General features: G+C 45.0%; 1 protein-coding gene across 1 annotated transcript; it reads right to left on the reverse strand.

Moving 5' to 3' along the window:
* Nucleotides 1–467: 467 nt before the first annotated feature.
* Nucleotides 468–27595, reverse strand: SKA2 (spindle and kinetochore associated complex subunit 2). Its single transcript, XM_060258825.1, has 5 exons — nucleotides 27180–27595; nucleotides 14092–14181; nucleotides 9215–9391; nucleotides 7727–7813; nucleotides 468–826 (listed from the first exon to the last, which is right to left on the reverse strand). The coding sequence occupies exons 1-5, from the start codon at nucleotides 27366–27368 to the stop codon at nucleotides 797–799; spliced, it is 573 nt and encodes a 190-aa protein (XP_060114808.1). The 5' UTR covers nucleotides 27369–27595; the 3' UTR covers nucleotides 468–796.
* Nucleotides 27596–27835: the final 240 nt, after the last annotated feature.

Raw genomic sequence — 27835 nt, forward strand, 5'->3', positions numbered from 1 at the left:
TTTATGAGTTCACAAGCTCAGGCTTTGATTATACTAACAGAGGTAGCCCAAATCCATGTTTATTTTGAACGAGCCACTGTGAAAAGAGCCTTTAAAAAAAAATTGCTGTTATCTTTTGCTGCTAAGGAAAGCTTTGTTTTAGGGCATGTCCTGTCTTGTCATCTGTGAGGGCGTGTAATGTTTAATGTGTGTCATTATTTTATTATTTAGAAAGGACATGGACAGGACAGCCCATAAATATGTCGGCTGAATAAATGCAATTCGCCAAGCCTAGCTCGTGTTGCTTCCATTCGAGTCAGCCGTGGGGTTGCTGCATTCCAGAAAGAGGACCGCTTGGAATCTGTGACAATAGGAAGCAAAACCAGGATCCAACCGTCCGAGCAGCCAACCTCCAAGTTATTTCTAGCAATCAGGCAAAAAATCCTACCACAGAGCTTGTAGTTCAAAAAAGAGCCCCATAAAGCCCATTTTGTATTACTTCATCCATTTAAAAGCATGGAATATTTATTTTGCAAGTAGTATTTACACATGCACTTTGTAGTTCACCTTATCATGATGCAGCGTAAGGTCACTATTTGAAAATTTCCATACAACAAAAATATCACCATTTTGACAGTTAAAATCAATTTTCATAATGTTACACAATATCACGATTGCGGGCATATATTAACTTACACCACAGCCGTCTTGGTTGCCTGCACACAATTTAGGAACTATGTAATAAAGAGCTGGATACCAAAGTTAAAACATCTGCAAACTTGTCTAGCCGCTTAAACTTCGGCAAGTTCTTCTGGAATCAATGGATCTGGTGTTCCTTTGGACAGTTCTGAGGAGGGGAAAATAAGTTGAAACATATTAGGAACTCAAAATACTTCTTCCTGTCTTTAAAACACCCACTGCACTTTAAAGAAGTTGCTCTAAAGCCTCAGAAGCTTAGAATTTGATTTGTCATATTTCTACTGGACTTCTTTAATATTTGCAAAAATATCTATTCTAAAAGACGACCCTTTAAAAAACAATCAGTGTTCACATATGAAATAGCCAGCGCAGGTCCAAACACTTTAGATAGGGGCTAGGATCCACAAAGCCTTTTACACAAGTAGGGGGAGGAGGTTCTCAACCTTTCCTAACCATAAGCTATGTCTTCACCACTCCCCCATTTCACATTCCACGCTGTTCTGTAGGATCCCTAATCTTCAGGAACAGCTGGTGGAGGAGCTGAAGGAAGGTTAACAGGAAAGTTTTATTTTGCAGACTCAACTCCACTTGCATTTCAGTGATCCCAAGCTATACTTTTTCATCATATTCCTTTAGATATGACTTATGAACTCGATGCACACAAAGCAGCAGCATGAAACGTGTATATCAGGGGTGGCCAATGGCAGCTCTCCAGATGTTTTTTGCCTACAACTCCCATCAGCCCCAGCCAGCATGGCCAATGGCTGGGGATGATGAGAGTTGTAGGCAAAAAACATCTGGAGAGCTACTGTTGGCCACCCATGGTGTCTGTCTGTCTGTCTGTCTGTCTGTCTGTCTGTCTGTCTATCTATCTATCTATCTATCTATCTATCTATCTATCTATCTATCTATCTATCTATCTATCTAACAAAATAATTTCAAGCATACTTTTGCAACCACTACCACAGAATGCCATCTTCCAGTGTTATCCTGACCCTGAATATGATTCCAGGCATAGACAGGGGGTTGCTTTCCTCTGTCCCTTTTCACTATCGACGGAAGAGAAGCAGATTGCTTACCTGTAGCTGGTGTTCTTTGCATATTCAATTTGGATCTTTCTAGATCTAGGCATTTAGGCCCAAATCGTCTCCCTTTTGAGCCCACACGGCCAATGCACATCCTCCAGGAGGCAGGAGTCACCACAGCTACCTGCTCGGTTCTTTTTAAAGAAAGAACGTTCTGCCAAATTTTAAGCATCAGTTGTGGGAAAGGGCAGGTTGGGACACTGCAAAGATCACCACTCAGAACACCGGCATCAGGCAAGCAACTTGTTTTTCTTATCAATGAGAGAAAAAGAGATTAAGCAAGTTGATTAGCTGAAGAAGAATTGCAGATTTATACCCCGCCCTTCTCTCTGAATCAGAGACTCAGAGCAGCTTACAATCTCCCATATCTTCTCCCCCCACAACAGACACCCTGTGAGGTGGGTGGGGCTGAGAGGGCTCTCACAGCAGCTGCCCTTTCAAGGACAACCTCTGCCAGAGCTATAGCTAACCCAAGACCATCCCAGCAGGTGCAAGTGGAGAAGTGGGGAATCAAACCTGGCTCTCCCAGATAAGAGTCTGTACACTTAACCACTACACCAAACTGGCTCTCCACCAAGCTGGAGGCAAGGATAGGTGCAGCACAGCATGTTACACTGCTCTGCCACAGAAGGCATCTGTTCAGGGTCCAGCATCCAGGACGTTATAAGAATCCAGGCAGCTGCTTTGCAGAATTATTCAAGACAGATGCCTTTACTAGATGCTGAGAACACGGTCAGCTTGAGCATTCTTAGACAGCCCCAGAAAGCAGTTTACAGTCTACATTTGTCCTTGGCTGAGATCTTTATTAGTGCGCGAAGCATAACTGGGCCCTCAAGAAGCCTTTTCACTATAGGCTGAAGGTGTATAGGGTCTATAACTGCCTAAGTGGTGCCATCGAGAAAAAGAACAGCAAATCTAAAGAGTGTAACAAAGCAGATGCTCTAGGATAGAAGTCCCAGAGCTAAGAAAAGAATCCTACTGCTGAGCAGAGGCATGCATACAAAAGTGTTTCTGCTTTTTGTTATAGGAGCGATGAGAGAAAAAGCTGTCCTGCTTTGAGGTCCCTTGAGACAGGATGTCCTGAATTAATCTTCTGCATAAAAGACTCAGGGAGCCCACATTTGGGTGCGGAGACCCCTGCCCTGATGTTGTGATAGAAGGTGGTAGACCTTGGGAGGATCGTGTCACCTGGCTCCACAGAGGAATTTGGCAAACCAAGGCTGATGAATTATTCTGTTTACCACCTTAGCGATCACAGAGTTTGAAGTGGGGTGATGCAAGAGAGTTGGTGATTCCTACAGAGCTGGAGGGCATTGCCCTGTGCCTGTTCCGCTGCTGTAATTGTGGCACTTTGTGTTGGCAGAAGAAGCCACCAGGCAGCTCAACCTTCTGGAGTGCCGCAGAAGGAGAAGCTCGGTCCCTGAAAACCCAAATACAAGGGCTGATGAACAAAGGGACAACAGCTGTTGTCGTAATGGAGTGCCCTGATACAGTTCGGGTGGGATGTGAACAAGTCTTCGCCCCGCTCTCTGTCAACTGCTAGACTGCTACAGGATAATGTGCAAGTGATGAAGGGAATGACAAGAGTAATCTCTTAAAGAGTTACACATCTCTGAAAGGAAAGGAAGTCACCCCTTTGACGACATATGCTGCATCAGTTGCCACACGCTCAAAGACCGGGGATGGTGACAAGGCAAAGGGCAGTCTTTGTATTGGCAAGGTACAACTCCACCAGCAGAATGCTGAAATTTACTACCTTGTGGCCAAGCTAAGATATAAAAACAGGTGCCTGAGTTGAACAGAAGTGATCCAGATAAGATAAATCTTATCAGAGATAGATGATGATGATGATATTGGATTTATATCCCGCCCTATACTCTGAATCTCAGAGCAGCTCACAATCTCCTTTATCTTCCTCCCCCACAACAGACACCCTGTGAGGTGTGTGGGGCTGAGAGAGCTCTCATAAAAGCTGCCCTTTCAAGAACAACTCTTACGTGAGCTATGGCTGACCCAAGGCCATTCCAGAAGCAGCAAAGTGATAGCAAAGTCTATGGGCAAAAAGACTGTAATGTTGATTTTACTGTGCGTGATTGGGATAAAATAAGAAATTCACCCATTTTATATCAAGTATTATCAATACTGGGTTACAATCTTTCAATTTAATCGCCAGATGGTACCTAACACCTTTAAGACAGCATCACATAAATTGAGAAAATAATCCAATGTCCTGGAAGAATTGTGGACATCTAGGAAAGTATCTATTGCTGGTGGAAATGCATTTATAAATTTTGGCAAGATGCAGTATTGCACATACATGAAACAATAAGATGCAAATTGACTTTTACTCCTGAAGCATTGCTTTTAAATTTTTTGAAGGATCTCACATCTGCACAAACAAGAAAGCAGCTGATCATAAGAACATAAGAGAAGCCATGTTGGATCAGACCAATGGTCCATCCAGTCCAACACTGTGTTACACAGTGGCCAAAAAAACCCAGGTGCCATCTGGAGGTGCATCAGTGAGGCCAGAACACAAGAAGTCCTCACACTGTTGCCCCTCTCAAGCACCAAGAATACAGAGTATCACTTGCCCCATATTCTAACTCTCACAGGTGCAGCTAAATTGGTCATCACTGCTAAATGGAAAGACAAAAGGGCACCCTCACTTTCACTGTGGTATGACAAGATATAGAAATGTTTTATTATAGCAAAAATATCAAACATCCTATTACAAACAAACTCTAGTACTCACTGTTCTTAATTTACTGAAACCTGGTATCCGGTATTAGAATATATGGCAAACTATAATATATTTCCTAATAACTATAGATATGTTTAAATGTTTCTAATTCTGCACATCTAAGTAAAGGCTACTAATATTTGTTAATTTATTTTATTGAAGTGAAATGAAATTGTAATTAGAAATGTTTAATTAGAGTGGCTTGTTAGGTTGTTCTAATAAGTTGATTTAGTTGCAGTAAAAAAATTTATATATCTGATTATTATACGTTAAATATCTAACTGTACTATATAAAGTTTAATAAAAATCAAAAAGAAAAAAGAAGTGAGCCAGGAAATATAGACAGTAAAGTTAACATCTTCAACCTTGTGGGGGAGATAAAGCTGTTGATGTCCTGGAAGCTGAATATGAGGCAAAGTCTGCCATCTTTCTTTCCAGCAGTGAAACCGAGTGAAGGCTGGTTCTGCTTCTATTGTCTCTTTGTCCAGAAGAAAGTCTTACCTCTCATAGCCCACCTTAGTGATCAGAGTTTGAAGTGGGGTGATGCAAGAGAGCTGGTGATGCAGGATATGGCTAAGTACTCTGGAAGGGGCAAAGCAAGATATTGTGCACTGGTAACAGCTTCCCACACTGTCAGATATCAGAAAAGGCTGGGGCAGAAGAAGAGAGTGTACCTGATAATCAGCGGCGTCACTAGGGCGGGGCCAAGGGGGCCATCGGCCCTCCCCCAGAGCATTCTTATTGGCCCCAGGCACTGACCCATGCCCCCCCCCCAACGGGCTGGCCCGTTGACAACAGCGCAAATCCTAACCCCTTTGGCTTGGACGGACTTGGAAGGTGCGGGGGTGGGGGGACGCTCCAGTGAGGAACCCTTTGCAACTATTCCACAGCAGGGAAGCCGGAGAGCTGCTCTCCCCCGAGTGGGATTTCGGTCGATCAGGGGCGTTCTCTGAAATTGTCAGTTGCAGCGAGAGAAGGAGGGCTAAGAGAACTTGGTGCGCAGAAAACTCTGGCGGTGGTTCCTAGAGTTCTCCGCTGAACGCCACCCCTGTTAGTAGTGAATCATCAAGGCGGTCCAAGTCCGAGATCGGAGGGGGAAGGACCTCCCCTGGGCATGCTTAGTCCTAGGCAGGCTTAAGCAGAAGTCCGTTCCCACCTGGGTTGCAGCAGGCTCAGGAGCGAAGCTGGAAACTGCCCCAGGTGGAGTCCCACCCAGCCCTCCCTTGGGGAAGCTCAACGTTTGAGACTCCCTACAACTTGATGCGGTGGAGAGCTAAAGCCGCTCTCTCGTTCTCAGTCTCAGGGAGAAGGAGAAAGTGGCTGCTGTAAGCCGCTCTGGATCCCACCACGTGAGGGAAAAGCCAGGGAGAAATACCTCCAGAAGCATCACAGGGCTGATTCTCGCCCAGCCTTCTCGTCCGTCCTCTACTGCGGGACGCTCAGAAGGCGCGGGGCTCGAGGAGACAGAAGGAAAACTACTGAAAGAGGGGAAGGGGGAGTGGGCGGGGCAGAAGCCGCGGAGAGACCGGGGCATGGGAAAAGAGGCAGATCGGTGGCTTGGACTGACAAGGGGAGGAGCCCTCCAAAAGGGGTGATGCCCAATGGGGGGGGTGACTTGAATCAGTTACACCCCAGGGTGCAACCCACCCTTGTGACGCCTCTGCTGATAATGTATGATCTGAACAGGGAAGACATTTTACAGGCGGCTGCTGCAGATACCAAATAACTTGTATAGAGTCAGAAGGCCATGGAGAGAGCCTCCAGCCTGCTGCTTCTACCATTACACCTCATAAGTCAGGGGCTCCAACATTTATAAGCCTGTGGGTACCTCTGGAATTCTGGCACAGGGTGGTGGTCACAACCACAAAATGACTATTGTGGGATGTAGAACCACACATAAAGAGAAGAAGACTACACATTTATACCCCGTCCTTCTCTCTGAATCAGAGGCTCAGAGCGGCTTACAATCGCCTATATCTCCCCCCCCCCACAACAGACACCCTGTGGGGTGGGTGGGGCTGAGAGGGCTCTGACAGCAGCTGCTCTTTCAAGGACAACTCCTATGAGAGCTATGGCTGACCCAAGGCCATTCCAGCAGCTGTAAGTGGAGGAGTGGGGAATCAAACCTGGATCTCCCAGATAAGAGTCTGCACACTTAACCACTACACCAAACTGGAAGCCCAAGTACAGGAAAGAAAAGAGGTAAATTTTAAAATACAGTGGGAAAGAACAGCAAGAAAACAAAAATGCTATAGTGGCAGATGCCACTGACACAAGGTTCTTTTAATATCCAGCCATCAGAATCCTAGCTGGGCAGAAGGCCTATCTAGCCCCACCTGCTACCTAACACTTGGTGAGCACCAATAGTGGTGTCCATAGGCACCACATTGGGGGACCCTGACGTATATGGTTGTGGAGAGACTGACAGTGTGCTTTGACTACTTTCACACTGATCAAGCACATGTTTGCTCAAAAGGTGACAAAGGAGATTTCTAGACATTATGACTGCCCTGGAATAGTGAATAATAGAGGCAGGCAGAGGGGAAATATTCCTGGTTTAGATCACAAGCAGTACCTGAGACCTGGTGCAGAAGGTAAAGGTGGCTGAGGATCAAATTAGATTTACAGCATAAAGGTGGCTTTATACAGATATGCAGTGTAAAGATATACAGGGCTTTTTCTGAGCAGGAACGCAAAAGAATGCAGTTTTGTCTGGCTTGGCATCAGGGGGTGTTGGCCTAATATGCAAACGAGTTCCTGCTGGGCTTTTACTTTTTAAAAAAGCCCTGCAGAACGTAAAGGTGGCTGAGGATTGAATAAGATATACACTAGGAAGGTTTGCACTAGAAACACAGTGTTGCCAATTTGCTTAATTTACATAGGCTGCAGAATCTGACTTTTCACTGCATGGAATCTACACAGTGCTCAGTACAGTGTCTGTGCATGAGCAAAGACATAATAAGGTGCACCAAGAAGTACTGGCAAACTGAGTGCACACCATAAGCATCCTATACTGGTAGCTGTGGCCAGCCGCCAGCCCTTAACACATGCGCATGATCTCTTCAAAACATTACAGGGCTCGCCCCCAAACATACAGAGAAACTGGCAGCTGTCTTTTTACCAGATGAAGACCTTGGCAGTTGGTTTTTTCAGAACATGGTCAAGATCCTATATGGAGCGCCTTGAGAAAGAAGCCACACAAAAACCAAGTCCCAGTTACCTGTTTTGCTGGAGCATCTGTCTTCTGAAGGGCATGGCACCTTATCTGCTGAATTGCAAGCTGCTGTTCTTCAGACAGAGGCAAGGTCTAGGGAGAAAAGAATTCAGGTTATAAGCAAGTCTCCTGCAATTCCACAAGCACAAAACGTGATTCGCATCCAAATTATTCAACTGAGACAGTCGTTTTTAGGAAGCTCTTTCCAGAGAAATCTATCAGCTTGGGAATCCCAGAGCAAACACCCTGGAACGCTCATACTTTGCAAAAGATTCTAGGCTGTTTCTGGAGTGCACAAGAGGGTTTGTTTAGTAGTGGTCTAACTCGGCATTGCCCAACATGGACTGAACCTCGGAAAATGCTTAGTGTTCCCCTGAAGTTTCAGAATGGCAACAAGAAGCAGGCAGACTTTTCAGAAACCGGCCTTCCTTGGTGCTTCTACAGAGGACTCCCTAACAATTTCATGGGAGGAGCATGAGAAATCCCAGGTATGTTATATTATCAGGGCTGCCAAATTTCATCATTGTTGCTGTGACAGAAGTCCAACTGTTATCAGTGTGTGTGTGTGTGGGGGGGCCTACGAAACTCAGGGCCCCCTATCTTCCATGCTGCCATTAGAAGACATTTAACAAACAGTTTCGGGGGGGGGGGGGAAATGCAGCTCTTACATCTCCCATTTCAAGATTCTTAGAGTTGGTATGATTTTATTGTTTGCTCTTAATTCTGTTGTGCTGTGATTTTTTTTTTTTTTAAATTGCCTGTTAACTGCTTTGAGTAGAATTTTTCTGGAGAATCGCTACGGAAATTCGACAAATAAATGGATCAGGCCACCTGAAGCAGGCTAGGAAAGAGACAAGTGTTCCTCCATCATGCCCAGATCCCACAGAGGAGGAGGAGGAGACAGCAGATTTATACCCCGCCCTTCTCTCTGAATCAGAGACTCAGAGCGGCTCACAATCTCCTATATCTTCTCCCCCCACAACAGACGCCCTGTGAGGTGGGTGGGGCTGAGAGGGCTCTTGCAGCAGCTGCCCTTTCAAGGACAACTCCTGCGAGAGCTATGGCTGACCCAAGGCCATTCCAGCAGGTGCAAGTGGAGGAGTGGGGAATCAAACCCGGTTCTCCCAGATAAGAGAGCTCTGGCTGACCCAATGTCGTTCCAGCAGGTGCGAGTGGAGGAGTGGGGAATCAAACCCGGTTCTCCCAGATAAGAGAGCTCTGGCTGACCCAATGTCGTTCCAGCAGGTGCGAGTGGAGGAGTGGGGAATCAAACCCGGTTCTCCCAGATAAGAGTCCGCACACTTCACCACTACGCCAAACTGACTCTCACGCTCTTATGCCTCCAGCAGTCACTGAGAGGCCACCATGGCAGGATCCAACTCCCGCTGAGAATCCCCTCCCACAAGGAACCTTTGTATTTCGATGGCTTTGGGATCCCCGTAGGCTGCTCAGGATAAACAGATACAAGAAATGAAATACATCAAAAAGCATCACCTCAATCCCGGCATGCTGCTGTATCTTCTCAACCAGCCTCAGCGTTTTATTGAGGGTCGCGTTGATAGAACGCACCGACTCTTGCTGCTCTGCAGAGATCCTGTCCAGCCGCTCGCACAACATTTTGTAACGTGACTTCATTACTGATAGCTGCTGTATGAGAGCCAGAGGGTTTTCCTAGGGCAGGAGGCAAGAAAAACGTTTTGAGAGGCTAAAATTGGTGGTGAAAAGTGCTGCCGAGTTGCAGCTGACTTACAGCGACCCCGCAGGGGGTTTTGAGATGCAAGATAAAGAGAGGTGGTTTGCCGCTGCCTGCCTCTGTGCAGCAACCCTGGACTTTTTTGGTGGTCTCCCATCCAAATACTAATCAGGACCACCCTGCTTCCAACATCTGAAAACAAAGGGCTACTAACTTGGGCCATCCAGGTCAGGGTGAAAGGCTAAAACTACACACACTAATTTCAACCGTGTTCCATTCAAGTACTTCTCAGCAGTAGCCAAAGTATCTGTTGAAACCATTCAAAATGGGTCACAGGCTTGCCAGTCCCCAGTTGGGGGCAGATTCCCAGGTTTGGAGGCCATAAGGGTTATCAGAAAGCAGATTGGTTGTGGGGTCTAATTCTATGAGCCCCAAAAGAATGTGCACCCATCCCCATTATTGCTAACTGAATTGCTAACTGAATTATGTCCCTCCCCCCCAAAAAAGTTCTAGTGTTGAGAAATGTTCCCCACTGAGTTTATACCATATGTCTTTTGATATGCCTTACCTTGGCCATCTTCCTTTCTTCCTAGGTGGAAAAGCCATAAGCCAGGGGGGTGTCAAACATGCGGCCTATGGGCCAAATCAGGCCCCCGAGGGCTTCTATCAGGTCTCCGAACAACTGGCTTTTGCCCGCTTCCTTCTCTCACTCTCTTGCTTCCTTCTGCATAACAGCTTGCTTTGCAAGGCTTGCTCAATCGCACAGGAGCTACAGATCAAAACCTCTATTTTCTCCAGTGGTTGAGGCTTCTCCCCCTCCTGGTCCCCTGGGGAGGGAGGGAAGAATCAGAGCTTCCTTTACCCAGTTCCCTGGATCCCATGGGAGGTATACAAAGAAAGCACCTTTAAGACAAACAAGTGCTAACGTTTTAAGCATGTTTTAAGGGGTTTTTTTTAAAAAAAAAAAACTTTAGTCCTGTTTGTCTGTGTCCTTTAAAAAGTTTATATCTCTGCTACCTAATCTTAAATAGGTGCACACATGGCCTGGCCCATGACACAGTCTGATAAGATCATTTATGTCAGATTCGGCCCTCATAACAAATGAGTTCAACACCCCTGCCATAAACTCTTTGGCCTTTCCTCACAGGAAGGATGCTCCAAACCCTTGATCTCTCTAGTTCGCAACATGGTCCCATCTGCAGATACTTAAACCTGTGGATCAGGGCCTTGCAGAGAAACGAGATCTTTTGATAGACTGGAGGAACTCTTTGCTTTACAGAAAAATCCAAGATGTCAAAAACTGACAGTGTTTTTAAATACCCTAAACAGAGCAGCCACCTGTTGACCCACCATTTACCAGAGTTTTACACAGCAGTGTGAAATAGAACTGCGTTCCATCACGGCCAGAACCTATTTTGGTTTCTTATACTAATTCGATTAGGCTGGGTATTCTTTGTAGATATACTGTAATCTCACTAGAGGTACTTGAAAGTCTGAACTTTAACAGAGGCAGACGGAGATAAATGGTGGATTAGGGTCCATAGGTCAATTAAAATTTTCTTTCTATTTATTTACACAGTTAGGGAGCACAGATCCAGAGCAGTGTAGTGGCCAAGGCTGCAGATGATACAAAATTATTCAGCATGGTGAAAATCAAGGATGACTGGGTGAGTGGGCAACAATAGGGCAAAGGGATTCATGTTGGTAAGTACTGAAATGATGCATTTGGACAAACAATTCCAGCTTCAAGTATATGCTAACAGGGTCTGATTTGAAATGGCTGGGCATTGTGAGCTTTTGTACATAAGTTGCTTCATGTGCTGGTCAGCCAGTGGAGAAAATAGAGGTTTTGCTCTGTAACTTGGTTGAGCAAAGCAAGCTGTGATGCAGAAGAGAGCAAGAGAGGGAGTAGAAAGAAGACAACAGTTAGTTGCTTGTGGGCCTGTTACAGCCCTCAGACTGCATGTTTGGCACCCCTGCTCTAAAGTATAACAGTTAACAGAGAATTCTTCTAGGTCTATGCAATGTTTGCCAAAGCTCCCTGAAATAAATGGAAGAATATTTCTGAGCTGAAGTGCTGCTAGAGTTGGCACTCCAGAGCTCCCATTCCTCCTATATCAGGAGGGTATCTATGGCTGTAATAAAATACTATATCAGGCAATGTTTCTGCCATTTTGCAGTATTTTCTGATAGTAGTATCAATGGAATGGTTAGAAAAAGACATGAGCTGCAATCTTCAGGACATTTTCCTGAAAATAAACTCCACTGATTAACATGGGACTTACGTTTGAGTAGACCTGCTTCGGATTGCTCTCATAGCATCATTGGTAAGAACCAACACTGCAGAGATTCTATTAAGCCTGGAGAATTTCACCTTACTCCAGTCTGCTATGCCTTTTTTTTTTAATGATATTTCCAGCTGTTCGTATTACTTTTAATTAGAGCATTTACATTTGTAAATACAGTAACTCCTAAGTATTTTCATATATTAGTAACCCACTTCTATTTAGCTGTGTTCATACATTTGCTTTCAATTAGGTTGGTAGTCAAAAAAATTCTAGTTTCATTAAAAAAAAAATACCAGAGACCCAGGAACTTCTCTATGTCCCTGCAATAAATTCTGAATTGCTATCAACGAGACTGCAAGTTCTGTAGAGTATAAAACTATCAAACTAGTTTTATGGCATAACTTTTTACTTTTATTTCCAACTGCTTTGGCAAAAGGCTCAGCAGAAAGTGTTGTTGAATACAAAAAGCACAGTTTTGTCCCCCCATGCCAACAACTGAATTCATTGGATCAAATTGAACTCATTGGATCAAAATTGATCACTTTCACATGAACATGAGGTTCCTCATATAAAGCCTCACTTATTCTAATTAACCCCAGGCCAAATTTCATCTGTTTCAAAGTGAATTCTTTTCTCCCCCAGGCAGTTGAATGTCGTGCAATGATAAACTTGGCAGGTGTTGGAATATTTATAGTACGGCCTGATACTTTAAGTTCTTTGTATGTTATCTGCATTGCTTCAATGAGGAATAAATCTTTTTTTGCTCTTCTTCAAATTAGAGATGATCAAAAGTTTTGCTAGTATATGCAATTAACGCATGTGCTTATCATCACATCTCATGTTCGTTTGTCCATTCTGAGCCTAGTGCTGATCAGTTTCATCAGGGAACCCAGAGCTGAAGTCAGAAAGAAGACTGCAGATTTATATCCTGCTCTTCTCTCTGAATCAGAGACTCAGAACGGCTTATAATCTCCTATATCTTCTCCCCCCACAACAGACACCCTGTGAGGTGGGTGGGGCTGAGAGGGCTCTCCTAGCAGCTGCCCTTTCAAGGACAACCTCTGCCAGAGCTATGGCTGACTCAAGGCCATTCCAGCAGGTGCAAGTGGAGGAGTGGGGAATCAAACCCGGTCCAAGATAAGAGTCCGCACACTTAACCACTATACCAAACCGGCTCTGCATTTATAATTTTATAGACATCTATCACATGCATTCCTCGGTAGTCTATCCCCCACAAAAAAATAAAAGGCTGGGAGCCAACTGCTGCGTCTAAGACCAGTACAACCAGTGTCCAAATCTGCAAATCCAACCCTTACAAACAAACCAGCCTGCTAAAACTGATTCTTGTACAGATCATGTTTGCTAAATCAAAGCATTCTTTTTTTTCAAACGTGTTTAAGCTCCCTCCCTGCCGTAAGTTGGTTCACAAAGCCATGGAGGTTGCTATTCTGTGCAACAGCCAAGGTCTTTAGTCAGCAGCCTCGCTCGACAATTCCCGTGACTATTTAGGAAAAGAAATGATGGTTAAGTGGAACATCCACACCTCTTTAGGCCAGCAAAATAATGACCTTTCTTGCCAAGCTACTTAAGACACAAGGGGTGATAACAGACCGACACTTTGGGCCAACTCAGAGATGGCTCTGAAACTGACCCAAAAAATCCTTCCACACATAAACACCTGCCCCCCCCCCCTGTCCCTGCTCCATACTCACCCCATCCTCTGGCCTCCACAGGCTGGATCGAACAGCTACCACTCCTGAAATGGTAGCAAATTTCTGAGCCAACAGCCAGTTCCCCTGTCCGAGTCTGGAAGCTGAAGGGCGCAAGAGAAACTGCCAAGCCGTTTCCAGTTTGTTTGTTTTTTTTGTAAAACCTAACCAGAGCGCTGGAGCACGTGAGCATACAAGGACTTGACTCTTCAAGGGAGAAAAAGAGCAGTCCGGCTTCTGAGTCCACTCCCCATCTGAATGTGCCAAGTCGCCTTGTAGACAGGATGGGGCCACCTCACCGGGGAGCGTGTGGAAGCTTCAGGATGGCTCTTTTTGAGCCGGCCCAATTCAGGATGCCTCCCAACCAGTGTTCCCTCTAAGCTGAGTGAGTGTGAACCAGCTCACAGATTTTTAGCCTCCAGCTCACACATTTTTGTCTTAGCTCAGGAAGGATGGCCCCAGAGCACACTAATTCATGCAGGAGCTCACAACTTTAATGCCAGTCGCTCATGAAGTAGATTTTTTGCTCACAAGACCCTGCAGCTTAAAGGGAACATTGCTCCCAACTGCCCATCTGTTATCACCCAAGGAGTATGAGCTAGTTACCCCAGCTGCAGCTGCTTAAAAGCTAATGAAATTTCTTAGTACAGCTAACTGCAGTTTCAAGTCTGAGAACAGTACCTCTTGAGACAATTCACCAGGGATCCCTTTCATCGTTTCAAACTCCAGCATGCTCTGAATGTTGTCCAGATCAGATTCAGCCACCTGGAACTAGAACACCCAGAATGATCAATCAAACCCCACGTCTGTACATTTAAAATGAGAGGGCTGCGACTGCATATCCTCATGCAACGCTGCAGCATCAGGAAGGAGAGAGAACAGAATAACCCAATGAGAAACATGGATAAAGCCTCAGGAAGAGCAGTTCATGTAATGTACAGATACAGGGAATGAAGATCTTTCAAAGTCCAGGAGTAAACTTTTATAGGCATGAGCATTGTGCCTCCAGCTTTAATTTGCAAAGATAGCGTACATTGGCTATCAGATTTGGGGAAACTTTAAAGCAGGTATTCAGAGCATACATACTTGGTGGCAGGGCCTGGCGTGACTTTGTCCATAAGGTCGCAAAAGAGTCAGACCCGACTGTGCGACTGAACAACAGCGACAAATGTACAATGAGCATGAAAGCAACAATACGGCTTGTTACATTAAAAGAGGCTGCTGGAACAATCCAGAAAAATGAGATCAACAGTCTGAGAATCAAAGCTATATTTGAAAGGAGATCCTGTCCTTGGTTGGCAAAAAAATCCTACTGACATGCAGTAGTCCATGGGTCAGAAGGCTTACTAGTTCTGCGAAATACCCCGCCACCAAGAATGTATGCTCTGAATACCTGTTTTAAAGTTTCCCCAAGTCTGATAGCCAATGCACACTGCCTTTGCAAATTAAAGCTGGGGGGCACAATGCTCTTATGCCTATAAAAGTTTACTCCCAGGCTGTGAAAGATCTTCTTTCCCTGTATGTGTACATGGAAGTTGCTGTTTTAGGTATTCAACCTATCTGGTAGGAGAAAAACTCAGAGAAATGACTTGTGCAGACTTGCAAATGGTAAACTAACTCATCCAGGTAGCCATGCCCTCATTCAATCGATCCAGGCTCTCTCTCTTGGAATAGACTGTTATCGGGTATGACTGCATCATTCAGAGATGCAACAGGATCACAGCCCCACAAAAGAGGCCCCCACCAGGTGAGGCGGGGGGGGGAGTGTCTTAGGTTCATGCAAGCCTTAATATGGGCTCTATTTTAGTCGTTTAACTTCGATAACACTATGGCAAACCTTGGCACATTGTCTGGGAATCACTGCTGTATCTTTTGATACTCACCCTTGGTGTATAACTGCCCTTATTTTGGCATTTTGACCGTTTGTGGGCACCTTTAAAAATATGTGGATGTGAATTTCAATTTTTCATAAACGCCTTGCTGGATCAGACCAGTGGTCTGTCTAATCCAACATCCTGCTTCACACAGGAGCCAAGTAGTTGCCCTGAGGGACCAACAAACATACCACAGAGGCCAAAGTCTGTCCTGATTTGCCTATTAGCACTGGTATGAAGAATGTTACACCACCTCTAAATATGGATAGATACTGTAGTGATTTGAATGCATGTGTGTTCCCTTCAATTGTTGGTATGTTGCGGTAGATAAAGGGGGATGAAAGAGGAAGAATGAGTGAGTGGGGTGATTGAGTGTGGATGGGGCTAAACTGAGTGTGGGTAGAGCTAAAGCATGTGTGTGTGTGGAGAGGGAGAAAAAGAGAGAGAGAGAAATCAGCAGTTTTGAGCATCAGAAGATGAAGACAACTGAAGATTTATACCCCACCCTTCTCTCTCCCCACACTTAACCACTACACCAAACTGGCTCTGGTCAAACAGCCTACAGTCTGAAACCACAGTCTTCTGGTTAGAAGCCCATTTAGTGCTGTGAAAGGCATTAAAAGTTTCTAAAGAAGAGACTGATAATACTAAGAGTACATAGTAGTGGCTGAAGAGAGTCAACCCTAATACTGTCACAGTCTTATAAGACTGTGAGAGAAAGAAGCAGACAGAACCTTAAGAATGAATTGAGAGTGAGGAGTGGTACATATGAACATATGAAGCTGCCTTATACTGAATCAGACCGTCGGTCCATCAAAGTCAGTATTGTCTACTCAGACTGGCAGCAGCTCTCCAGGGTCTCAGGCTGAGGTTTTTCACGCCTATTTGCCTGGACCCTTTCTAGCTGGAGATGCCGGGGACTGAACCTGGGACCTTCTGCTTACCGAGCAGATGCTCTACCACTGAGCCACCATCCCTAGTGAAGTGGAGTGTGACACCTCAGCAGTTATTAATTTCCATTGTTTTATCCACTGAAATTATAGTTATACATACTAAAACCAATATGCTTCATATATAAATAAAGTTTTATTAAAACCTGGGTTTGTATACGAGTATAACAAGAGTCTCATCCTCAGGGCCACATCGTCCAATGAGGAGGCCTTAGAGCTTGGGCACAATCCGGTGGGGAACGATAAAGTGTTTGGAATTAAAGTCCTGGTGGAAGCGTTACATACAATGAGAAAATGTGACTGATCCATAGCCATGATGGTCTGCAGCAGAACAACAAAGTTAGAATCCAGTGGCACCGTAAAGGCTGACAAGATCTCCAAGCTTTTTTGAGAGTTGCAGCTTTCTTCATTAGATACTAAGAGGACGTCGACATTGCATTTATATTCCACCCTCCACTCCAAATCTCAGAGTGGCTCACAATCTCCTTTATCTTCCTCCCCCAACAACAGACACCCTGTGAGGTGGGTGGGGCTGAGAGGCCTCTCACAGCAGCTGCCCTTTCAAGAACAGTTCTGTGAAAGCTATGACTGACCCAAGGCCATTCCAGCAGCTGCAAGTGGAGGAGTGGGGAATCAAACCCGGTTCTCCCAGGTAAGAGTCCGCACATTTCACCACTACACCAAACTGGCTCTCTAAGAAGGGAGATTTGACTTTCAAAAGCTAATAGCCTGGAAATCTTGCCAATCTTTGCCACAGGACTCGAATCTTGCTCTTCTAAATGTGGACGCTTCATGCTGCTGGGTCTACGGAATTTTAACACGAGAGGGGTGAGAAACAGGAAAATACCCCTTTGGGGCAAAGACTCCATGCAGTACACAACTTAGCACTGGGATCAGGCAACAACCCCTGATCCAAGAATATGACTGATATGTATACAAAGAAGGGATGGAACTGCAGATTTATCATGAGTGGGGACTGCCCATGATAGTAGAAATTAATGTTTTCTAAGCAAAATTGAAGTGTTCAACATTCAGCAACGTCTCTCTTGAAGACCCACTTGTTTCACAGCCTTCGAAACCCAATGCCCATCTTACCTCCCCCCCGCATTTGTCTCAGTTGATTACAAGTCTTGCAGACAGCACCTTAAATCTGATTTCTCTGCACAATGCCTAGGTTTGAAGAGTGGTGAGAAAGCAAGCGCTTTTTCATTTACAAGACACACCCTGATAACAGAATGCCTTTGCCTCAAAAACAAAATTGTTGTGAACCAAAGAGCCAGCCCCCTGGAAGGCCTAGAGAGGCAAAGACAGCAGGGTGCACACTGAATCGGTGCTGCTGCTCTGATTGCATTTATGCGAAGGCAACGTCAGCTGAGCTAAGCTTCCCTGAAGGTGTTATTTTAAAGGGTGGATTTTGAGGAAGGTTATGAAAAAAGAACCACCTTCAGCAGCTGCCCTCCCCTTGGGGAAAAAAGATCAGCCACCGGAAAGCACATTCATGGTTTTTATTTATGCAAGCAGTCCACGCACATGGGAGAACGTTGATGAACTGCCAGACGGCCATCATTTCATGCTTCCCACTATTCCTCCCCGCTATATTGCAGGTTCACCCACTTGTTTTTTAAAAAAATGCTCTCAAACCAGTTCATCACAATTTAACGAATGGATAATCAAACCTCACTGTAACCTCACTGTTAACCCTGTACTCAGGGTAAATGAGCCACTGGGGAACCAAAGAAGATGGCAAGGTTTCAGAATGATTACTTAATTAACTTTGACTGGCTCCTCAAAGTATCTTGTAAGGAGTCCTGGGAACAGCGTTACCACCCAAGTTGCAAAAGCACTGCAAAGAATGCCTTCACAGACAGCGCACCACTTAGGGCACGGTATATTTACTTCCAAGCGACATTAATTCATAGAGTCGCTTTAAGTCAGAAGCAACATGATGGCAAGTAACACACACAGTTACCTTCTTCATTCCCAGGGGCCACTGGATTCTCCAAGCAGCACTGCATTTTGTGGCCCAAACTACAGTTAGGTTCCATCATTAAAGACGGTGCCACCCAGTGGCTGAAGGCTTCCCAGTTACACCCTGCGCATGTTCAGACTTGGCATCAGATACCAAAACCGACATAAAAATTGTCACACAGCATGGAACCGAGGAATCTATTGCTTGCAACTCAACAAGCAGTTCTGCCTTCTTTTTTTTTTTAAAGAGGGCAAATATTTTTGATTGATGAAAATTCAGTAGGCCTAGAAGGGATCAGAGAAGATGTACACCTTTGGCACTGTTCTGGCTTAGGAATGCATTAGAAAGAGCAGCATTAGGCAAGTGCCATGAACTCAGGGCTACTTACAGTCGCTAATTCTTCACCTGTGACCGACTTTATACAGCCTGAGACAGAAGATACTGCATTTATATTCCGTCCTCCACTCTGAATCTCAGAGTGGCTTACAATCTCCTTATCTTCTTCCTCCACAACACCCTGTGAGGTGGGTGGGGCTAAGAGAGCTCTGACAGAAGCTGCACTTTCAAGGACAACTCCTGCAAGGGCTATGGCTGACCCAAGGCCATTCCAGCAGCTGCAAGTGGAGGAGTGGGGAATCCAACCTGGTTCTCCCAGATAAGAGTCTGTGCACTTAACTGCTACACTAAACTGGCTCTATTTAGGATAGACAAGGAGAATGGAGCCACTGTACTTCCTGTTCCATTCTGCCAGTGCTTCTCTCCTCTACGCTTTTCTCCCAATAGCTGTTACAAGCTTGTCTCCATTTTCCCTTCCAGCCAATGGTGGGCAAAGGGGAGCAAGAGAACCTGTTAAAGGAGCAAGGGCAAACATATAGGAGCTGTATCCTCCTGCTGCCTGGAGCCATTTAAGACAGCCACGCTTTGCAACCAACAATAAGGATACACTAAGGCTAGAATAGGGTTTGTCTGGCTCCTCTCCAGCCCCCTCAAAAAGGCTGAAGGTGGTACCTGAACCTCTGCAATATTCCTTATCATTTATCCCCAGTTGTCTGGGTACTTAAAGGAGTTATGTGACTATGCTCAGAGCGGATGTTGACTCAGAAACAAGTAGCCAGTTTTGAACTTCCAGGAGGGCCATGTGTGCAAGAAATACCTGCTTTTCAACAGTAAAAGGGGAAAAAAACAAATATGTTAGTATCCCGATACTGTTACAATATTCACAGGCTTGATGGAGGACAACAGTGACCTCAAAGTAACTAGGGGCTACCAAACGACTGTAAAATCCATTTGCTGAGTCTTCCTTTTACCACAACTGAAATACAGCTTAAAGTTCTCCCGAGCTGCTATGTGCCGTTTTGTGATACATAAAGAAGTAATTCAATTAGAGTGTGTGTGTGTGTATATATATATATATATATATGTATGTATGTATGAATGAACATATGAAGCTGCCTTCTACTGAATCAGACCCTCGGTCCATCAAAGTCAGTCTTGTCTACTCTCCAGGGTCTCAAGCTGAGGTTTTTCATGCCTATTTGCCTGGACTCTTTTTAATTGGAGATGCTGGGGATTGAACCTGGGACCTTCTGCTTACCAAGCAGATGCTCTACCGCTGAGCCACCGTCCCTCCCTAATTATATGTATAGCCAAAGGGTTCCTGCTTATTCAAAAAAGAAAGGCCACCTTAAACATTCTTTTTCTTTCCCTATTTACAGAAGACAAACGAGAACCAAGAGCAAAGCTTTCATTACCAACCAGCTCATCAAGATTTCAGTTCAATCAAGCACTTTAAGCATCAATAATGATTGCGCTTGGGTCAAATCTGTCCAACACTACCCCCACCTACCAAGTGTCTACTCAAGAGACACTTCAACTAGAAAAGAGACGACAAGGGCAGTGACCACATCAGCTGCCAGACCTGTTTAAAGAACATGGTATTTAATTCATTACAGTTATCATCAACTAACAGTGCAATCGTAAAACACTTTCCTGGGAGTAAGCCTCACTGAATAGACAGGAGTAGGATGGTGAATAGACCCACTTAGGATTCCTTCCTGCAGCTTGTCATTCTAATAACCGGCGCAAGGCAAGGAAGCATCTTCCAGCCTGCTCCATGGATAGATTCACTTGCATGAACTCTGAAATAGCAGATGGAAGCCAGAAGGTAGTCGCTGCAGGCTCTGCTCACAGGTGCTTTGACAATACTATTGCACTGCTAGCTGGAAGGAACAGTAGTGCAATGAAGTCAGAGCGCTCGTCAGCAGAGGGATACTTCTGAGGTCAGCACCAGGAATCTGCTGCTTAAAAAAACAAGAGGGACTGTCATCTACGGTATGAGCAAGAAAGCTTCAGTTAGTAGGATTGGAACCCCCCCCCCCCAAGATTTTCCTTATCTTTAAACCATAGCGAGAGGGGGGGGGGATCAAAATCAGATACCCATGACCCTTTCCATCAGCCCATTTGAAACTCCTCCACACCCTACTCTACATGGATCCCAGTAGTGCCTGCTGGAACATGTCTTTGAGTCCACCAAGTGTTTTTAGAAAGTGGGTGGGTCCAGGTGGGGCTTTTGCCCAGCTAGGCTTCTGACTGGCTGCGCACATAACATCGTTTCAGCAGCCGGTACCACCACAATATTGGTCTTACTCTTAACTCCTCTTTCCCAGGGTGCTTTTAAAATTTCCCCCTTCTCCCCTGCACTTGGGTTTCCAGCGTGCGGCTCAACCTCCTATGGCAGCCATTTTGCAGATGCACCCAGCACCCAGGCTACCCAAAGGCTCAAAAAGGTTTGGGACCTTGTCATATTGCGCTAGTCTTAAAACTGCATTAACCTGCAAGCTGCCTTAGTTTGCTGGCTCTAAAGTCCACCTCTCCCAGAGTTGAGTGGTCTGGCTCAAGGGCATTTTCTTTAACAGGCGGCTAGAAGAAGCCCATTCCTGACTGCAGATTCCTCTTCGGCATTGCTGTGCACAAGCTGCAGCCAAGCTAGCACAGCGTGGAGGCACAAAATGAAAGCACACGTTTCTGGGTGCATCATGCACCCGCTTGTCAGGCCTGTAAACAGCCACCCACCTACTCATCAGTAGCAAGAAAAATGACCTGCAAGTGAGCAAGCTGAGAAGCGTTTACTGATTGGGAGAGTGGATTTTTGTTTATATATTTTGGAAGTGCTAAGGTAATAGTTTGTGGCACATGCTGGCATCCAAGCGAGTAACAGATCTGAAGGCTGGCAACTCATGGGATTATTTATGAGGCCGCTGTATGTGCATCAGGATGGAATGAATGTGCAGACACATCAGAACTGTTGGGCATAGAAATCATTGGTCCAAATCAAGTTGATTAGTGTCCACTCCACAGACGAGAAGGCCAGGGGGAGGGGGAAGAGACTAGAAACATTCTGGAAAAAATTGGGGCCTTCAGTTTTTCCAACAGAAAATACGGGGGAGGGTTGGGAAAGACTAAACAAAATTCCAATGAAACATTTTCTCTTTTGGAACGACTAAAATTATCCTTAAGAAAAGGAAATTCATACTGTAAACGTGCAGCATGAACATTTTGTGCAAGACAAATCTACAGAATGATAAAGCGATATCTTATGTATACCGTACAGATGTTTAACATTTCCAATGGTATGTTTATTGTTTAAACATCAACAATCTGGGCAACAATTAATATGCCATAATGTGTTTAATGACAACCCATTATTAAAGAGTTCAATATTAGAAAGTTTAACTTGATAGCTTAGTTTTAGTAGCAATTTTGGTTGCTACTAGACATTTCTGTCTATACTATTTTTACTGCAAAATCTGTTTACTAATTTCAATTGTTTTTCATATCTCATCTTGTGACAAAAATTATGATAAACCTGCTTAGGTGGCATAGGGAGTCAAATTCGACAGCTCTTGCTGTCTGATACTGGGTATAAGTTATAATTTTGCCAGTAAAAAAGAATTTGTACTTCTAAATTCTGAAATTTATAGTTTTATAATTAACAATCTGATTTTGTGTGCTAATTAAGTAATGTATTTCACACATTTTATGTTACCAAAGCAGTACAAACTTTGGGCTTCCCAGAAAAATAAGTATTGTGTATTATCCCATCCAGATATGTAAAGTATTCCGTGCCCCTGCTCTAGACATTAACACATCTCTTAACAGACACACGACAGTCAAATGGCATCCGTCCTTTCCAGCTGTGTTTTAGCTGACTGGGCAAGGCCATCCGGAACAATGCAGTGAGGCGAACAGCACTGCTGGCCAATGCCCTTTTAACATTGCACTGCTTTTTGTGCAGGTTCGCTAGTAGTACAACACAAAAAGGGCAGTGGACAGACACTTCTCGCCATCCAGAAGGCAGCAGAACTAAACCACCTCGGAAGAATACTCCCTCCCCATCCTCCAGAAAAAAAGCAGGTAACTCCAAAGTTGGAAAGAATGCCATATGAAGGCTTGCACAGTGTTTAAAGAATGAGATGAAACCCAACAAAAGATGTGGTTTATGAACACAGTAAGATCTCATTTCGGGCTTCCAGTATATTTTTTGAGGGGAGGGGGAATAAAGATAATCCCAGCGCTTCATTTAACACACACATCCACAAAAGCTCCATCTCCAAGACACACCAACTTTAAAGGCAGAAGAATTGAGGGCTGTGAGCCACCAGGCCAACTCCTCCAATAGTAATCTCAAGCCAAGATCTGCTGTCTAGGATGTCACCTGGCCCAGAATCTGCAGAGATGAAAAACAGCAATTCGCTTTACACTTTCCTAAGAAAGGCACCACGTAAGAGACTCCAAAACTGAAAGCAACGTGTAATATTCAGAAGCCCATGTCATGTTTTCTTATGGTTTCATGGTACCAAAATCTGGACAGTTTCAGACCAGATTTTACTGATGGCTTGAGGTAAATTGGCCAGGCAAACTGCTATGAAGGACTTAGGAAAAAAACCAGGTCTGTTAGGTCTTTTCATTCTCTAATCTGAATAAAGTTATACTATGTTTGTTTAAGACCCTCAGCCTATTCCTAAATGACCGCAGCATCTTACATAGCAGTCCTGAACTCCTGAAAAGGAATTCAAGTCCAAGAACACAAGGCTGCTTGGTCTCTGAATGGTCCACTGAATGCTGAAAGCAAAATGTGAGACGATTCCATGGAATAGCAATTCCACATCCCTTCATTGGGAGTGGGGGATCCTGAGCGCTATCAGGACCCTGCCTGGGGATAGGATTTAGAGGACCTGCTGTCCTCTATTAGGACAACTGGAATATGATGTGTTACTTAGGCCTAAATTTTAAAACAAATTATATCAATAAAGTGTTGTTTACCTTTTGGCACAAACCTGCATACAGAAGAAATTTATCTACTTCTTCCAGAACTAGGAAGTTTGAAAAAAGCAAATAGGAATTTCTTCAAATGCAAACATTTTGCAGGTGCCTAAATGAGAGGAAAATATGAAGAATCAGTATGCCAAAGTAAGACCTTGTGTAAAAGAAGAAGACTGCAGATTTAGACTCAGAATGGCTTAAAATCTCCTATAACTTCTCCCCCCACAACAGACACCCCGTGAGGTGGGTGGGGCTGAGAGAACTCTCACAGCAGCTGCCCTTTTAAGGACAACCCCTGCAATAGCTACGGCTGACCCAAGACCATGACAGGAGGTCCAAGTGGAGGAGTGGGGAATCAAACGCAGTTCGCCCAGATAAGAATCTGCACGCTTAACCACTACACCAAACTGTATATAAACTTATGAATATATATTATGAACAATTAGAGCTTTTGAACAAAGTCAGTTAACTGAGATAAGCACTGATCTAATCCTGATCAGTGCAGAAAATGAAACTGAAAAACCTTGCCAAATGAAGTGAAAACAGAAGAGAATATATAGGTCCAGGTATTCTCCAACTGCATCTTTTGTATACAGGTTATAAGGAGAGCAGGCCAGCAACATATAACCCATTCACCCTGAACTGGTCCCAACTAGTCCTCCCTAGTTTTTGCTTAATTCAATACCAGGATGGAATGGACTGGCCTAAACATGATCTGCTACTGCTACCCATTTAGCAGGAATGTGGACTAGAAAAAAATGCCTCTACTGGGACAAGAGCGGAATGGATGGTAGGAGGGATGGTGGCTCAGTGGTAGAGCATCTGCTTGGTAAACAGAAGGTCCCAGGTTCAATCCCCAGCATCTCCAACTAAAAAGGGTCCAGGCAAGTAGGCATGAAAAACTTCAGCTTGAGACCCTAGACAGCTGCTGCCAGTTTGAGTAGACAATACTGACTTTGACTGGACCGAAGGTCCAGTTCAGTATAAGGCAGCTTCATATGTTCATATGGACGCATTCAGTTGTACACTGCACCATGTTAACCCCTATATGTGAGATAAGTACCTTAGATGGTGTTACCTTGACTGTAAGTGTGTGTGTTTCTTGGGGGGGGGGGGAGGAAGGGGGTTTAGTCCCACTAACAGAACACTGCAGGTTTTATAGTTGCAAACAGCCCTGCTAGCCTCACAAAGCACAGATGTTTGCTACAGTAAAACATAGCCCTCTGACCACTGCCACAGGAGGTGGCGGCGGCTGCAAGCCTAGACAGCTTCAAGAGAGGACTGGATAAACATATGAAACAGAGGTCCATCAGTGGCTATTAGTCACAGGGTATTGTTGGAACTCTCTTCTCTGTCTGGGGCAGTGATGCTCTTTATTATTGGTGCTTGGAGTGGGGGGGGCAACAGGGGGAGGGCTTCTAGTGTCTTGGCCCCACTGGTGGACCTCCTGATGGCACTTGGGTTTTTTGGCCACTGTGTGACACAGAGTGTTGGACTGGATGGGCCATTGGCCTGATCCAACATGGCTTCTCTTATGTTCCCTTCACCAAGTTAAACTAATGTGGTGTAGCATTAGACTAGAATCTGGGAAACCCCAACTGAAATTCTTATCTTCCATAAAACCTTCACCCAGTCACACACTCTCAGCCTAAACAACTTCATAAGGCTGTTGTGAGAATAAAATGGAGGCGGGGACAGTGAGGCAAGTCACTTTTGGGTTCCCAATGGGGAGAAAGACAGGTTAAATAAACTTCCTCCAGAGGAAGGAGGCTTTTTCCTCAGAGCAAGCCTGTTTTACTTAAAAGTTCCAGATTGAGAGGCAGCATGGAGTAGGAATCAGAGTGTCAGATAAGAATATGGGAGACCCAGGTTTAAACCCCCACTTCTGGGCCACATACTTTCAGCCCAAGCTGCCTTCTGGTGTTTTTAGAACATAAGAGAAGCCATGTTGGATCAGGCTAATGGCCCATCCAGTGCAACACTCTGTGCCACACAGTGGCCAAAAACCCCCAAGTGCCATCAAGACGTCTACCAGTGGGGCTAGAAGCCCTTCCACTGTGCCCCCCCATGCACCAAGAGCATCGCTGCCCCAGACAGAGAGTTCCAAAAATAAGCTGTGGCTAATAGCCACTGATGGACCTCTGCTCCATATGCTTATCTATTCCCTTCTTGAAGCTGTCTATGCTTGTAGCTGCCACCACCTCCTGTGGCAGTGAATTCCACATGTTAATCACCCTTTGAGTGAAGAAGTACTTCCTTTTATCCGTTCTAACCCGACTGCTCAGCAATTTCATTGAATGTCCACAAGTTCTTGTATTGTGAGAAAGGGAGAAAAGTACTTCTTTCTCTACCTTCTCTATCCCATGCATAATCTTGTAAACCTCTATCATGTCACCCATCTTGTAAACCTCTATCATGTCACCCATCTTGTAAACCTCTATCATGTCACCCATCTTGTAAACTTCTATCATGTTTATGTGAGGATAAAAAACAGAGGATATAAAGGAACAAAGTAAATATTGATGTCTATACCCTGTTTCAAAGGAGTAATAAGTTCCAGAAATAGGTTTCTGCCCTTGGAGAAAAGTGCACTAGCGGCTTAACAGCATTTTTGCAGTTTTCTAATTGTAGATGCTCCAGCACAGGTGGAGCCAAAGCAGCACAGGGCAGCAGATCCACAGAAAGCAAGATCCTGCCTACTCAACATGGATTACCCAACTCACAGAAACAAGTGTTTTCTTTTCTTTAAAAACACAACAACACTCTTTTCCAACAGACACACACCTGTTGCCTCCATTCAGTTGTTCCAAAGTCTAATGGGTGCTTGGGTAGAACCAGGCGTGCTGCAAAGATACCTACAAGCATTAAGCTGCATGCCCATTTATTTCTTCCTAAAGGATAAGAACAATCCACAACGATCTGATAACATTCCCCTTCATTCAGCTCCTTACATTAATGGGAATTGAACTGGTCCAAGTTAACTTCGAATGTATCGTCTGAATTATTATTACATGAGCCTGCCCCGCCTTTGCTATCTTTACTGAGTTGTGTTGTTTACTTGTATTCTATTAATTTATTGCTGTATTTTAACTGGTTTTATTATGCTGTAATTCGCCCTGAGTCCACTTGGGAAAGGGCGGAATATAAATCCACTAAATAAATAACTTCCAAGCCCTCCCCTGCCTTTGTTTTCTCCAACACGTTTTCTAAGAAAACAGACCAGGCTAACAGGATTCCTGCACTGAAATAAGGCGAGCAAGGGAAAGAGACCAGTGTAAGAGGCCATGCTTTTCTCTATCTTGGACAAAATGGACTAGCCCGGCAGACCACGCCCCCTCGCGGGACTAGCCACGCCCCCTGAGAGTGAGGTGGGAAAGACTACCGCTTCCCCAACCATCGACTTCTCCCCCTTTCTTCAGCCTCCCCCCGCTTTCAAAGGAAAGTGGACTCACCCAACACAATCGTCTCCCCCCCCAGCGTGGAAAATGGTTTAACCAAAAAAAAAAAAGGATGTCCCTTCACGTTCTTCCCTCTTCTCCTCGTCCCCTTTTTTTGTGCTGTTGGTCGGTTCCGCCTCACCGGCGCGCTGCTTTTCCCCTCAGCCTACAAAAAAGGATTGTGGCCCAGCTCCGTTTCAACACTCCCGGCACTCACCATCGCCTCGAGAGTGTTAACCGCCGCCTCCATGTTGAATCGTTGAAGCTCCTGAGGCACCGACACGCCCACCTTCCATTCGCCGAACCGGCCCCGCCTTTGTGGAAAACGGAGAACGGGAAGAGACAGCGCTTCCCATTGGTCAGCTGTCACTCGGAACGCCGCCTGGTTGGCTCCTTGCAAAGACATCTGCGAGCCTATTGGACGACACGATAAGGTAACTCCAGAACATGAGAGGAAAGCCCCTATTCGGTGCTGATGAGACCTACTGCGCTCTGATTGGTCGGTAACGGGGCAACTTTGGCCTGCGAACAAAGCTGGAGCTTCATTCGTTTATTGGTCACTAGGTTAGGCACGAGGATCTTTATTGGTTACCCTTTTTCATTTTTTTAAAGGCGGGCTGGACGTTGAGGGCGCCGTTCTTATTTCTCCTCCGCTTGTTTTGTAGGGGGCCCGCTCCTTCCGGCTTTTTGATCTGATTGGCTCCTGTTTCGCGTTGGAATGCTAATTAGTTTGGAATTTGTCCAATCACGTATTTCGTGACATAATTTGGCGTACAGAGGACAGAGAAACTTGCTTTGATTGGTGGTCTCATTTGTCGAGCCGTGATTGGCTCTAGAGGAGGCAGGCTCTCAGTTTGAACTGTTGGGTGTGGT

The sequence above is a fragment of the Heteronotia binoei genome, chromosome 18, assembly GCF_032191835.1.
Source record: "Heteronotia binoei isolate CCM8104 ecotype False Entrance Well chromosome 18, APGP_CSIRO_Hbin_v1, whole genome shotgun sequence".
In the NCBI taxonomy this organism is placed as follows: Eukaryota; Metazoa; Chordata; class Lepidosauria; order Squamata; family Gekkonidae; genus Heteronotia; species Heteronotia binoei.